At 42.8% G+C, this 13,698-nt stretch overlaps 1 protein-coding gene across 8 annotated transcripts; it reads left to right on the forward strand.

Annotated features, from left to right (window-relative positions):
• Positions 1 to 1,764: 1,764 nt before the first annotated feature.
• Positions 1,765 to 13,659, forward strand: Simj (transcriptional repressor p66-beta simjang). Of its 8 annotated transcripts, none has more exons than XM_070657510.1 (9): positions 1,765 to 2,519; positions 7,389 to 7,457; positions 7,823 to 8,106; positions 8,202 to 8,427; positions 8,519 to 8,804; positions 9,093 to 9,158; positions 9,699 to 10,129; positions 10,273 to 10,577; positions 10,656 to 13,659. In XM_070657510.1, the coding sequence occupies exons 2-9, from the start codon at positions 7,408 to 7,410 to the stop codon at positions 10,907 to 10,909; spliced, it is 1,902 nt and encodes a 633-aa protein (XP_070513611.1). In that variant the 5' UTR covers positions 1,765 to 2,519; positions 7,389 to 7,407; the 3' UTR covers positions 10,910 to 13,659. The 8 variants fall into 8 exon arrangements, with proteins under 8 accessions (XP_070513611.1, XP_070513613.1, XP_070513614.1 ...); XM_070657512.1 differs by lacking the exon at positions 1,765 to 2,519 and adding an exon at positions 6,092 to 6,237; XM_070657513.1 differs by lacking the exon at positions 1,765 to 2,519 and adding an exon at positions 6,500 to 6,594.
• The last annotated feature ends 39 nt before the right edge of the window (positions 13,660 to 13,698 follow it).

Raw genomic sequence — 13,698 nt, forward strand, 5'->3', positions numbered from 1 at the left:
GTACGCGCTCGATTGGTTACGGCGAGACGCCGCACACAACGCGAGGCAGACAGGTGAAGCGGGACTCGCGGTGGCGGGATAGCAGAGTAAGCGGTAGCTTGTTTAGACGACTGTCACGACTGCCGAAGCGTATAGATGCCGCGTCTGGTAAAGTACAACGCCGGGGTGTTTCCGGTACGTATCTCATAGCTGGCGACACCCGACTTTACGGTTAGCGAGGGAGGGTTGCCGGGGATCTCGAATGCTGACCTATTGTTCGCTTCTCTCTCTTTCTTTCGCCCTCTTTTTCTCCCTTTATCCTTCCGCCCTCCGGCCACGGCATCCGGACGGCGTGACATCGTGCGCCCGAAACGATACCCGGCGAAATCGAGCCCGAGAGCGCAGAAGAAAGAGGAAAAGAGGGGGAGAGAAAGGGGGAGATGGACCAACAACGGCGCGGACGAGGCCATGTTGTATCGCTCCCGTTAATTTTTGCGCAGAGGCGTCGCGATTTTTTTCCCCGTCCACGCGCTCAAGGTTGAGGTGCCCGGGCAACCCTCCCCCCTGTCCCTCCTTCCTTTTCTCCCTATCAGCCTCTCCCTCCGTCGATCGCCTGGCTCTCCTCTCTTGCGTCTCCGCCGCGCATTCTTCACAGTCGTAGTCTGGGATGACAGGATCCATTTCGAACGTGTACCATCCGCGAACTTGAGTTTATCATCGAGATTCAGGTTTCATTTTGCAGAGCTCGCGAATGTTATTTGCAGAACGCGTTCGTCCGTTCTGCTATTGATAATCAGAAATAAAACGCCTCAATTAAATTTAAACGAATAGGATGTACGGGTTGAAGCTGGTCGTAAACCGAGTGGCAATTAACGCGTAATCAGAGCAACGAAAACTTTCTAACAGTCCGTTGCGCAATAGCGAACTATTCGTTCCTCGTTACAGTAACAGATAAATTTCATGGCGTTACGATGTTTTTGATGAGACATAACAAAAAAAAAAGGAAAAGAAAAAACAAATAGATAAGGTCAAAGTGTAATCGATGCGCAAGATCGGTGAAATCATCTTCGGTTTTCGACGTTCCAAAACTCATCGAAAGAGAGGAGATTACGATCTTCTTCGACTTATTAAACTCATAAGAGATTCCATCGCGATTCCATCTCATCGGAAAACTGAATGCTCGTTTCTACAATCGCAAGGAGCTTGTTGCAATTGGACGTGATTCCGCTCACAATCGCGGTCGTTTTTCGCGACGTCGTAAAAATCCGATCAGGTTTAAACCTGCTTGCCGATACATTCAATTACGGAATAAAACTTGTTTGTTTCTTTAATTACCAAAATGAGAAGAAAAAGAAAAGCAAAAGTAAAAGGCAAAAATTTAAGTATACAGAGTAACATCTCTTAACAAAAATAGATATAATTCTCGGAAGATAAAGGGGTAATCGAACCGAGATCAGTCTGATCTGCATCAATCTGCAAACCTCGAGCCTCGACTTGCGCGAATATTAAGTCTGGTCGGAAGGATAGCGAAAATAGAAGCAGTAAAAAAACCGGGAACAATTTTTAATCGAGAAATTCCCCCGCGCTGCATCGGTCCGGCGAGGCAATCACATGGGGTCCTACGCATGAGCGCGAAAACTCCGCGATCCGGGTACCGTCGCGCGGGGCTAGTGCATAGTACGTCTGCTAACGCGAACGGAACTGCGCGTGCCCGGATTCCCTCTTAATTCTACTTACCGGTGGCGTCGCGCGGCGGAGGCGCGGTGGGAGATGGAAGAACTCGGTCGCTGTGTCGCTGCTCGCGCGTGCGGCGTTCGGAACTCGGGCATTCTTTCTCGTGGAAAACGTGCGTGCGTGCGTACTGTGCGTGCGTGCGTGCCGACGATAGAGGAAGCTCGGTGGAACATGTGACGGGGTGCCCTGGCACGTGTGCGCGCGATCCGGTGAATCGTGGTACGACGCCGGCGAAAAGAACGAACGAAGTCGGAAAGACGCTCGACCGGACAAACTGACGGACGGACGGACAGCGGAACGAACGAACGAACGAACGGGAGGGTAGGCGGAGGAGAAACGGACGCTTGGCCGGGTTCGAGTTGACGCGTGCATCATTGACTCCGTGCGTATGCGGTTGTGCTACGATGCGTGCGCGCCATAACGCCGTGAACGAGCGGTGGCAGTGAGAGTGCGGTAAGGCGAGCGAGCGAGCGAGAGCGTCGCGGCGTCTCGCGTGTGATACGGTGTGCGCGGAGTAGAAACCCGCGGTGACGTGTGAAGTGAGCGCGGCGGCGGGAAGAGGACGCAGAAGAAGAAGAAGAAAAAAAAAAAAGAAACGGTCGTCGTCACCGGCAACGGCGGCGCGTCTCGCATCTTGTCGTACGCGGTCGCCTCGCGTACCGTGTCACGAACGGGGAGACGACGTGTGTGCGCGGCAAAGGGGAGGAAGAAGAGGCGGAGAAGGAGGAGGCAGAATCGGCTCGTCTCGCATGTCGCGGCTGCTGAACCACCACGCGAATTTGGAGCAACCCTGATCGCCACCGTAGGTATGTATCGTCAAGGGCCTCATCAGCGTACCGCCGTATCGTAACGGACGCGCGCAAGGAGAACAGGGAGAGCCGGTGTGAGGGGGAGGGGACGGAGACGAAGGGTACGGAGAGAGTTCAAGGTGCTCTGACGATCGGGACGGACACTTGAAGTTTTCCCGACCGACAGATGCGGAAGCCTGTAACCGCAGGGCCGTGCTAGTTTCTTCGAATCTCGAACGTAATATAACATTTTTTTTTTTTTTGTTTTTTATTCCACGGGATGCCATTTTGCGAGGAAAAAAAAAAAGCACTTGGGCGTATTTGATATAAATACGCGATATTTTATTCACGAAATTTTTTTATCGCGCTTTCGCGGTATAAAAATACGAACTTCCGAGATGTGTAGATATGGATTACTAATGGACTGCATATTTTATGGTCAAATTGAACCGAGCGTTTTCGTGCAAAATTGAAATGTTGATAAAACGTAGACACGAATCTTTTATATTGCTAGTTCAATTTGTTAACAGACGGCAAAAATGTATAACTGCTGTTTATAATTGCAATTATTATAAATTCAAATGCAACGCTTGTGTTGCTTCGTGTCTTGTTGTGCGGTTTAATTAAAAATCGCTTTTAGGCGCAGCACGCTTTTTAGACATGCAACATTTTCCCGTATCTGTTTGTCTCCGGCAAACGAGTAGTTTACCGCAAATTGGCGTTCTCTCTTTTTTTTTTATTTCTTTTTTTCTTTTTTTTAAGGCTTTTTAAATATTATTAAATAAATAAATATTAAAATTGATACGAGTATTGAAATCAATTAAAATAATTTACTATTTGCCATTTTTGCCTGTCAGACTTTTAAATCTTTAAGTTATATTTATATTATATTTCGTTCGAGAAATACATAGTCCAGATCTGAGGAATTAAATATACAAATTGTGCACAGCAATATATCAAACTTGATGACTCCGTGTTGCCGTAATACTTGTTAAACGCTGCTGTCACATTCGAGGACGCAATTTAATAAAATGTAGCAACAGTTTAGAGATACAAAAATATATCTACAGCAATTTCTTCAAGTAATAGACATATACATACATATATATAGTCTGTTACCATTTTTCAAAATCGTCGTAATCGTCTTCAATTTTGTAAGAAATAATGCGAATACGTTGAGCAATTTATCATTTAATGATATTCGAGTAATCCGTCATTTTTTCAAGAACAAAAAAAAATTACATGGGTATATATTCCGTACTCGTATCGATAATTTGGCTAAGAATATGTATTTATGTTTTTGGTGATTACATGCATTTGGATATTTTCAGTTTTACTGTTAATCATACATATATACATAACTATGAATATAATTAGAGCAATGTCGTAATTTATCTAAATCGTTAATGCTTTTTTTTGTTTTTTTTTTTAATTTCAGTCCATTATGCTTTTTGTGACTATCATAAGTAATATTTATTTGTACGTAACACCTGTAGGACTAACCACCGCTTTGTTTCTTATTTTTACGCAATTGATGATATTTTTCAAGAGATCGTGAATTATCTGTGGAGAACTTTGAGACTGGTTCGTTCTTGCGCAAACAGGCTTGTTTTTCTCCCCTCATCCCTCTCCCTGAACTATTTGTTCAAATTTTGACCTTTTGAGATTTCTGTTTCTCTTTGGCGTGTAAATATAGTCTGGTATTTCCAATTCTAACGTAATCGTACCTCGGCAATCAAAAAATATCGGAACGGGTTTGTGCTGAAACCGCTGGTACTGTCGTGATAGCTGCGACGTCCACAAATCACGTTTAGGGCTCTCGGCAAATTTCTGCGATTATAATTGCAAGACGTATCATAGAATTAACCAGTGAATGAATGTACAAAGCAGTTGGTCGATCAAAGCGTTTAAGAAAGTAGTAGAGAAATTCTGTGATTGAATTATTGAGTACACTCGTTCGCTTGTATTTAATTATTAGAATATTAATTCTTTTGTGATCGACTGTTTGTGAGGACACCTTTATATATCTAATTTTTTTTTTTCTTTTTAAGAAATAATCGCTTAATAAAAATGATAACTTTCTGTATTCACGAATGGGGACGCGGACCAATCTTGCATGCTGATCGGCGAAAGTCGGGGTGGAAACCTGCGTATTCACGCGAATTGCATGCGACACGGAAATATGCGGATGACCGTCGTTTTCCAGCTGAATGAACTCGCAATTCGTCTCTGACGAAACTCGGGCGCGCGAACCGGCACGAAGGTGGTTTCTCCGTGGCAGTGCGATGTAAAAAGAAAAAAACTTAACCCTGTTCAGCCCTTAATGGACGGGTTGAATTAATGACGTAAGAGCGGGTCGGATTTGAGGAATCCGTACTTGTGTAAAATTTAAAAAAAAAATAATAACATGCTAATGTATATTTTTTCAAAAATTAATATTGTCTGTTTCGTGATAAATTTCATTTTAAAAAGAGTAATAATTCTCTTAAAGTTGAGAAAGGTATTGAACTTCGTTTTATGTTCGTCGAATCCGACCTGCTGGAATAATGTCCATTTTTATTAATGCACATTTGTTTTAATCTAATTTTAATCTATTCTTTTTTGAAACTTTAAAAAGTGAAAAATAATGAGATGAAGTTAAGTATCAATCAATTAGCTAACGCGTCTTCTTTGCCACGTGGCAGACAAACGTGGCGGACTTCTTTCCTTCGGCCTTTTCATCTACCTAAGTCTGCTCGGCTTATTTTACTTTTTTTATATATATTTTTATATTTTTTTCCTTTGGATAATTATATCTTCGCGCTAAATTCATATTTGTTGATTTCTATTGAACCTTCGTAGTCAACTTCAACTGGGCGATTTTCCGGCTCGACTCGGCCGTTACGAAATGACAATTTCATACCGTACGTGAGAAGTTGCGGATATCTACTTGCGCGTGCGGAAAGTTTAGAGACCCCTTCGTGCACGACGTCACGTGACGCCGCATGCCAACAAGCGTGGCAAGGAGCGGGAAATCTAAGACGAGTAGGCCTCCTTTTTTTTTTTTTTTTTTTTTTCCATCGCGTGGATAGAAGCCACGGAGAAGGGATCCACGTGCGACACGAGTGGCGTGGCGAAAAGGGCAACTTCTCGCGAGCGTGCGGATGCGGTATTCGGAGGACGCGCACGAGAGGTGCTATCGAATATCGGGCGGCGCGTTACCCTCGCGTGTTGCGCGAGGTGCGTAGCACACCCGGCGGACACCGAGGCACGCGCAAAGTGCCATCGCGGCGAGATAACGCGGATCCCACAATCCGCGGAGATTCTCGGGAAGCGTCGCGAGAAAAAAAAGGCGGGTCGCCGCCGAAAAAAATGTCGTACCGCGAGCCCTTCGCACCGGCGGCGGTAGCCGCCGCTGCAGCCGGCAGTGGGGACCCTGCCGTCGAAAAATCGATTTCCCGTAGGGCATAAGGGCGCGCGAGCGACCGGGAGGGCGACGGTGAGGGAGGGAGACACGTACGGAGACGAAATTCGGGAAAACCCGCAAGGGGTGCGAATGGGAGAAAGGGTGAACGCGAGGGAGGACAGGAGGAGCGATGGACCGATACGTCGAGAGAACAAGAGAGAGAGAGAAAGAGAGTGCGAGCGAACGAGCGAGGAAAATGAAGATGGAGGGAAAGAGAGAAATTGGTTTCTAGCCCGTTCCCGATGCGGCCGCGTGTGGGTGAGCGGCTAGCGTGCCGCGGTCGTAGTAGGGGTGAGAGGAGAAATAATTAATGTGCGACCATTCCTCTCCCCGCGCGAGCGCGCCGTGTACCCCGCCCCTCCCGTGCTCCCGCACTCACCCGCCTCTTCCCCTCCGGCCGCCGTGTCCCCCTCGGACGACCTACCTACTCCGCGGGTCTTGTACCGCTACGCTTAGCTGCCATTGTGTCGGGGACGCCACTTCCGAGGCATCAAATTTAATTCTTCAATTGCGAAGTGAGAGAACGAGGGAAAAGGGGCCGGGGAGGGAAAGAGGGACCGCGCGTCCGTGCGTGCACGCGCGCGCGCGTGCCCGTCTGTGCGAGTGTGTACGCGCACCGCCGAAAAGAAAAGCGGCGCGGCCGATTGCGTGAGTGATACTGCCGGCGATCCGGATCCCACCGACGTGGCCCGTAGTCGTTCACCAACGTCGTCGCCGTCGCAATTTCTCGTCCCGGTCACGGGGAGAGAAACGACGCAGGCGTTCCCCCGTCGTCGCGTCCCGTGTGCTCGTCCCATCGTCGCGCGGTTGCCCGATTCTCTTTAAACTCCCTGGAAGTTAGGTTAGGACAGTTACTTCCGCAGGTATTGGCCGATCGCCCACCCCGTTCTCCCCCTCCTCGTCTCGCTGTCTTTCTTTCTCCGACCCCCGCTCTCCTCGCCCCGCGCGTCTTCACGCTGGTGGCGTCGTCTCCCGTCACGGATGTTCCTCGGGTTCGCGCGTCGACGTCGACGTCGTCGTCTCCGTCGCTGCTGTACGAGAGACCCCGCCGTACCGCTGGCCTGTTGCCGTCCGTGCCGCGTTCACGTCTACGCGACGATCTCACAATCGCCGGAGGATCTTCGAGGATCCATCGGGCGCGTCGTACCGCGGGGACGGCGGCCGCGTACCCAAGAATGCGCGCAGGAGAGATTCGGTAACCCAGTTGTGTTGTGTGCCAGCGCGAGCGGCGCGCGTGTGCGTGCGCGTGTTCCGCGTACCGTACAGCCCCGGTGTTTTACGCGCGAGATTAACGTCGCGGTCACATCCTCGCAGCGCGCGTTTTCAAACGGCGTGGTGTAACGCGATACTCCCCCCCTGTACCCTTCCCTTTGCCCCTTCCGAGCGAAATGTCTCCGTGCCCCTGGTCGATTTTAACTTGACGCGTGTATTTGTAATTGCAGAGTGACCACGGTCGAAAAAATGGAGGCCATGGATGTGGACGGAGATGCGGTGGTGGACTTGAGCATCAGGTAAAGTGCCACATGTCTGTGGTTGTTATACTAATAATTATAATGAAAAATGGTGAAGTAGCAATAACGTGCGCTTGTTTCCTGTTTGTATTCCGACTTCAAATTGCTAGCTTTTAAATGTTAAAATAGGGGACAATATATACAATGGTAATTAATGATAATGCTACCTTCTATCCAAGCGAGTTTCTTATCAGTATTAGTTTCTTATCGCCGTGTGATGGATAGAGAAGTAGGTTGTTGTTACTTTTTTAGCTTAACACATACTTGAACATTTAAAATGGTTGAATTTTTAAGTGTCATCAATTCGTCTAACATTTATGCGATAGATTCTTTAATTCTTTTTAATATCTGTTTTTTTTCAGTAGCAGTGGTAGGCGCAATTCCCCGTCTCTGTCTGTGAATTCCAGTGACATCCCTTTAGACTTGGGTCTTCATTTTTCCACTGGTTCCAATTTAGAGAACAATTTGCCAGAGGCACGTAATATACAGAACGCTGCCCGTGGCATCTTGGCACCTAAACGATCGCATGGGGACGAACGTAAACCACGTCGTAATCTTAGACCTAGAATTGAAAGGAGCTATGCTGAGAGTCCTGATGAACCTAGGATGAATGGATATCTAAATGGAAATGCATCAGACAGTGATGAAGGTTGTTACGAACTTTTTTTTACTTTATTGCTAAAAGTACGGTATAATTTATGACTGCTAGAATATTGTATTTCATTATGCTAAATGTTTAAACAGGTGACATGCCTCCAATGTTGCCAATCAAGGAACTGTCATCTGATGAGTTGGCTGAACGCGAAAGAATGCTTAGAAAGTATAAAGAGGAGCTCAAATCAGAGGAAATGAAATTAGTGCTTTTGAAGAAGTTGCGTCAATCTCAACAACTGAAAGAGAACATTGCAGCAGCACCTAAGGTTCTTAGCAAGTTGCCACCACCAGTAACGGCGCAGCAGGTGCCTCATAGGTAAAACTTTGCAATAATATCGTTTTTTTAAGATGCAATTTTTGTACGTTTTATTTTAAGTCAAAATAAATGCCATTTTTTTTTATTACAGAGCTGGGAAAGCGCCTCCACCTTTACTTAAGGGTCAACCTGCACCGAGCAGAAGTAGTAGTCTACATGCTCCACCACCTGGCATGGTACTACCTCCTACTGCCGGTCGAAATGCCATTCCAAGCACAGGGATGCCTCCAAACATGGTGATACCGCAACCACCACATCCTAGAGGAAGGCCACCCAGTGTAGCGTCGGCAACTGTTTCGAGTTATCATGCGCCAACGGACAGAACGGAAAGGTCTACAAAGGATCCAACACCAGCCCCCGCGCATCAAGTAAGTAAGGTATATCATCACATTTTATTATTTTTCTTATAAACTACGTAGTTATAACTTTAGATTACGTAAATATTAAGAATTTATCAATAAGGTTATTAGAGATCCTTTATTGCATAAATTTAACATAATTATTGCATAATCTAACACTTTCACCGCTAATACATTACTACTGATCGCTGTGATACATTACAAGCGGTCATTGCGTGAACATAGAGCCGGCCGTGAAAGTGTTAAATGATTCTCTAATTGTGAACAATGTATGTAATTCATTATTGGATTTTTCTAAACACAAAGCTGCTTGCTGGATCGCAAGAAAATAAAACCACCGCATCCTTAAGCACACCTGTAAATTCGGAACAGGTATATTTGTTTACCGATCAATGTAATGTTTCTTTTATTTATATCTTGTAAAAGCTTTTTTTTTTATTGATTACGATGTTTTAATAAAGCTTTATTTTTTAAGCTTTTTATTTTTAACGATTTTTGATTTTGTGAAGCTATATAAAAAAAATTAATATTAGTTTTTATTAATGCACAGCATGACATGCGCCATTGCTGAGCTTTTACTAATGTATCGATTTTTTAATGTAATTACACACACACCCACACGAAGAGAGAAAGAAAAATAATATATAAATATTGCATAAGCAATATATCATGTTTTAATTTTATTTTGCATGCAGTTATTAAATTTATATTTTAGTATTAATTCGTATATGAATAATACAAACATGTATTACATGCATATGAAAGTAAATTATCTTTAAATTATTTCTTATTATAATTGTTATATTCTATTGTTTATTTAAGAGATTTATCTTTTGTGTTATGGGGATATTAAACAGTAATAAAAAATTCATTACATCGACCAATATCTATTTTATTTTTTTAATAATGCAGGAGAGATCATCACGAGAAGAGACACCTGCTCAACGTCAAGCAGCTGCCAAAATGGCCCTAAGAAAGCAGCTCGAGAAAACATTATTGCAAATACCACCTCCGAAACCGCCACCTCCGGAAATGCATTTTGTACCGAATCCCTCCAATACCGAATTCATATATTTGGTTGGATTGGAGCATGTGGTCGATTTTATAACGAAGGAACCGGCTATACCACCACCTCCTGAACCATTCGAGTGCTCACAATGCAAAACTGATTTCACTCCTGTTTGGAAATGGGAAAAACCTATGCCTGGCGGTAAAAAGGATAGTCCTAGAGGGCAACATGCGACTTTCCAACGGCCATCAGCGGGTCGTGATCCAAGAGTCATATGTGAACATTGCGTAACCACTAACGTGAAGAAAGCGTTGAAAGCAGAGCATACTAACAGGTAGGTTTTTACGTACATATTAAAATGTGAATAATATAAATTTTTATTTTGTAAATTTTTATAAATCGTAATAGCTATAAGTTAACTATTACGTAAAAAATATGATTAATGTTGTGTTTGATGGATTTTATATCGGATTACAGATTAAAAACTGCTTTCGTCAAAGCGCTACAGCAAGAGCAGGAGATAGAGCAAAGGTTAGCACAAGCGGCATGTCCGAGTCCAGATCCTCCAGCTCCGAAACCAGTTCCTAAGGCAGCGACTCCTACTAGAAGAGTGGCTACACCGCCTGCGCCTCCGCCGCAGGTACCGCCGGCACCTACGTTGACGCCGACACCCCCCGCGCCAAAACTACAAGAGCATCCCTTGGTGAAATTAGCCGAAAGCGGGAAGTTTAGTCCGCATCATGCAGCTGCTGCGGCAGCCTTGCAACAACAATTGCTCAGAGGTGAGCAAACTCATATATCATATCCGTAAAATCTTGAGTAAAATTTAATTTTTTTTAACTTATTTTTTATTGTTTCAGAATTGACAAAAAATCCAGTACCCGGTTTACCACCGCACCAACCTCTTCCTGCTCACATGATGCCGCATTTTACCTCGATATTGTATCCCTATCAATTAGCGATGGCTGCCGGTGGTAAAGGCCTCGTAGAATTACAACGACAAGCGGCGGATCTTCAACGTCAATATCTGTTAGACATGATTCCGTCGCAAGCATCTCAGGCACAAGGTAATCAAGCGCCACCGAGAGCCCATCCGCATAACTGGAAAACGTAACCGGACGCATTTAAGGGATAATGTAGCGGTAAATGCGAATAAACAGTGTGAACGTGTATAACAAAATATGGAAGTTAAGGAAGATCTAGTAAAGTGTGCAGTCGTAATTCTGTGCGCCTGAATGTTACACTTTGCCAATCGCAACATTAGTGTCTCAGTTAAGGTGAAGCTCAACTTGAAGTACGTCAGAAGATTGACATTCGTTAGTATTGTATAAAAAGTAATTAATCGTTGTGAATATGTCAATTGACGTGTATGTTTACGACTTTATTGTTATCTAAGGGGTAAAGGTTTTATTTCCGTCACACTGAAACATGCACTCAACATACGTATGAGTTGGGATACAGAATCGTGTTGTGTCTAAGTGATTAATTCATTGTTTAGTGGAGATCAATTGAACTCTCCCGAATTGGAAATGTTGTTCATTTCCTTTTTTCCAATATTTCCTCGTACATATACGCCTTATTATTTCGTTAACGTGCCGTTAACGTTGTCCACAACTGATATATAAACATAATAATTAATTTAAGTGTATTGACAAGCATATTATAACATTAAATGCAATTGCTTGGAGTATAAACACCGAGTTGCCTAACTAGGCGCGAGTGAGTGATCACGCTATCATTTGCTATTTGTTCTTTTTTGGTGTCGTATATCTTGGCTCTTTTGTCATTGTATAATATTAATCAAATTAGATCGTCTACTTACGCATATACATTTGTATAAAATTTTTATTTTATGTCAAGTTTTTTTTTTGTTTTTTTTTCTTGATCTACTTTTTGTTTGTAAGGGAATATCTAATATAATAAAACGAAAAATTAAAGTGCTCGCTCACTCGCGTGATGATATTGTAAGTTAGACAACTCTATTATACAACATAATATAAAGAACCAAATAGACATTTACAAGGCACTAAATAAATCAATAATAAGTGTAAAATGACTGCGAATCGGATTATTAACAATAATAGGGATAATCGCGGAAGGAAAGGCACGAGTGTAAGACGAGGTAACGAAGTTGATGGAAAGGATCTTTTTAGGCCCTTAGATAGTTAAGACGATTTTTGCCGCTGATTCCAACGAGTCTTGCGATCATCGGCAGTACCTGTACTATGTGTATATCTCATTATTTTCTCCGAACTGTATTTTTAAGGCGAGTTTAACGCAAGATAGAACTATAGCATACGAGGAAAAAGAAAAAAAAAAAATGACGTTTGTAAGAAAGCGAGTATGAGTGACGATAAGCCAGCACATGTGAGACGTAGAGCAATCTTTTTCTCTCTCAACATACGGCGGAGTATGCATCGGCGAGTTTCTAACAGAGAGGCAACACGAGTGTTATTCGCGCACAATTATGATTTTTTTGTGCGACGTTAAGTCGTACGTTAAAGTCGGGCTCGTGTCACACGTACTCGGTCGATGTATACACGACTTAACTTGAACTGTTCTTGTACGTTAAAAACGAGACTCAGCTGAATCTGCAATGGTAATCGGGATTCGAGTGAACGCAGCGCGATTAATTTCATGTCACATTCGATGTAAAAGTATTTAAAGAAACTTACTAGAGGAGATACGTAATCGAGATTTTTGCGAATTGTTACAACACGGCGACCGCCGGATTTTTACGACGTCCTCTACGAGTCTGCACTTGAACGAGTTAAAAAGTATCCGGCACTTGTCCCCAATAATACCAGTCCTTCCCTCCCCTACCCTCTTTCTCCTCCACTAATAGTCTGATTTAATTAATTCCGGGCTAACCGATCTTGGTCTCATACATTTCCGAATCAATTAAATATATAGTACTATAGTCTTGATATATTTCTCGGTATATGATACAACTTAATAAACTAAAATAGCGCATAATCATCTCTCTTTGTACTACGTGATAGATTTTGAACTCGTACTTGATATACATGTACACCATAATAAGTCTACGATCGCATAATAGATCAAGATCTGTGTTTTTTGTGTAAGAGAAAACATAATAATATGTCGTCAACTAATTACCGTCATCGGGGCACTACCGTCGTCGTCGTCGTCGTTATCCTAAGATGAGATCCAGGAGCGAAATAGAATGAGAACATGAAAGAGGAGAGATTTTAAAAAGCGTACTTCCCCGAAAAAAATAAAATTGAGCAATATTTTGTCCAATTGTGACAATTATAAGGTTATTTCCAAGTTGTTTAATGTTTAAAAAATTCTTTAAGGTAATTATATTAAAAGTAATTATAATTTTTTAATGTATATTAATGAAGTAGTTTAATTTGCTTCATAATTAGTTTCTTCATTACTTATTAGATTAATTTAAGACATTAGAAATGAACAAAATTTGTGAAATTAACGAAAATTGCCCTATTTCCCTTTTAAAACTACTTGGAGATAATCTTATTCATTCCGCAATCGTTTGCGATATTTTACATTACAAACGAAAGAATCAATGTAGAAATTGAAATTTGTTTCTCCAATATAAACGGATATATGGGCTATTATTATATCGAATATATATATATTCGATATAAATAACATAAATACAATTGCTATTTTATTTTATTTTTTACAAAATTAATGGCGCACAGATGTGCCTGATGTATGGACTCTTGGAATTTACGCCGATTCGGTAAAAAGCAAATTATCATTATCATCATCACCATCATCGTCATCATCCGCAAATAGATTAACCACATTCGATAACCAGATCGCGTTTCGTTTCTCACACATAAAGAAAAAAAAAAAAAAAAAAAAAAAAAAGAATACGTTTCTTTCTACTTTTCTTTTCTAGTCTTGTCTCTC

Source organism: Cardiocondyla obscurior, linkage group LG06 (genome assembly GCF_019399895.1).
Source record: "Cardiocondyla obscurior isolate alpha-2009 linkage group LG06, Cobs3.1, whole genome shotgun sequence".
Classification (NCBI taxonomy): Eukaryota; Metazoa; Arthropoda; class Insecta; order Hymenoptera; family Formicidae; genus Cardiocondyla; species Cardiocondyla obscurior.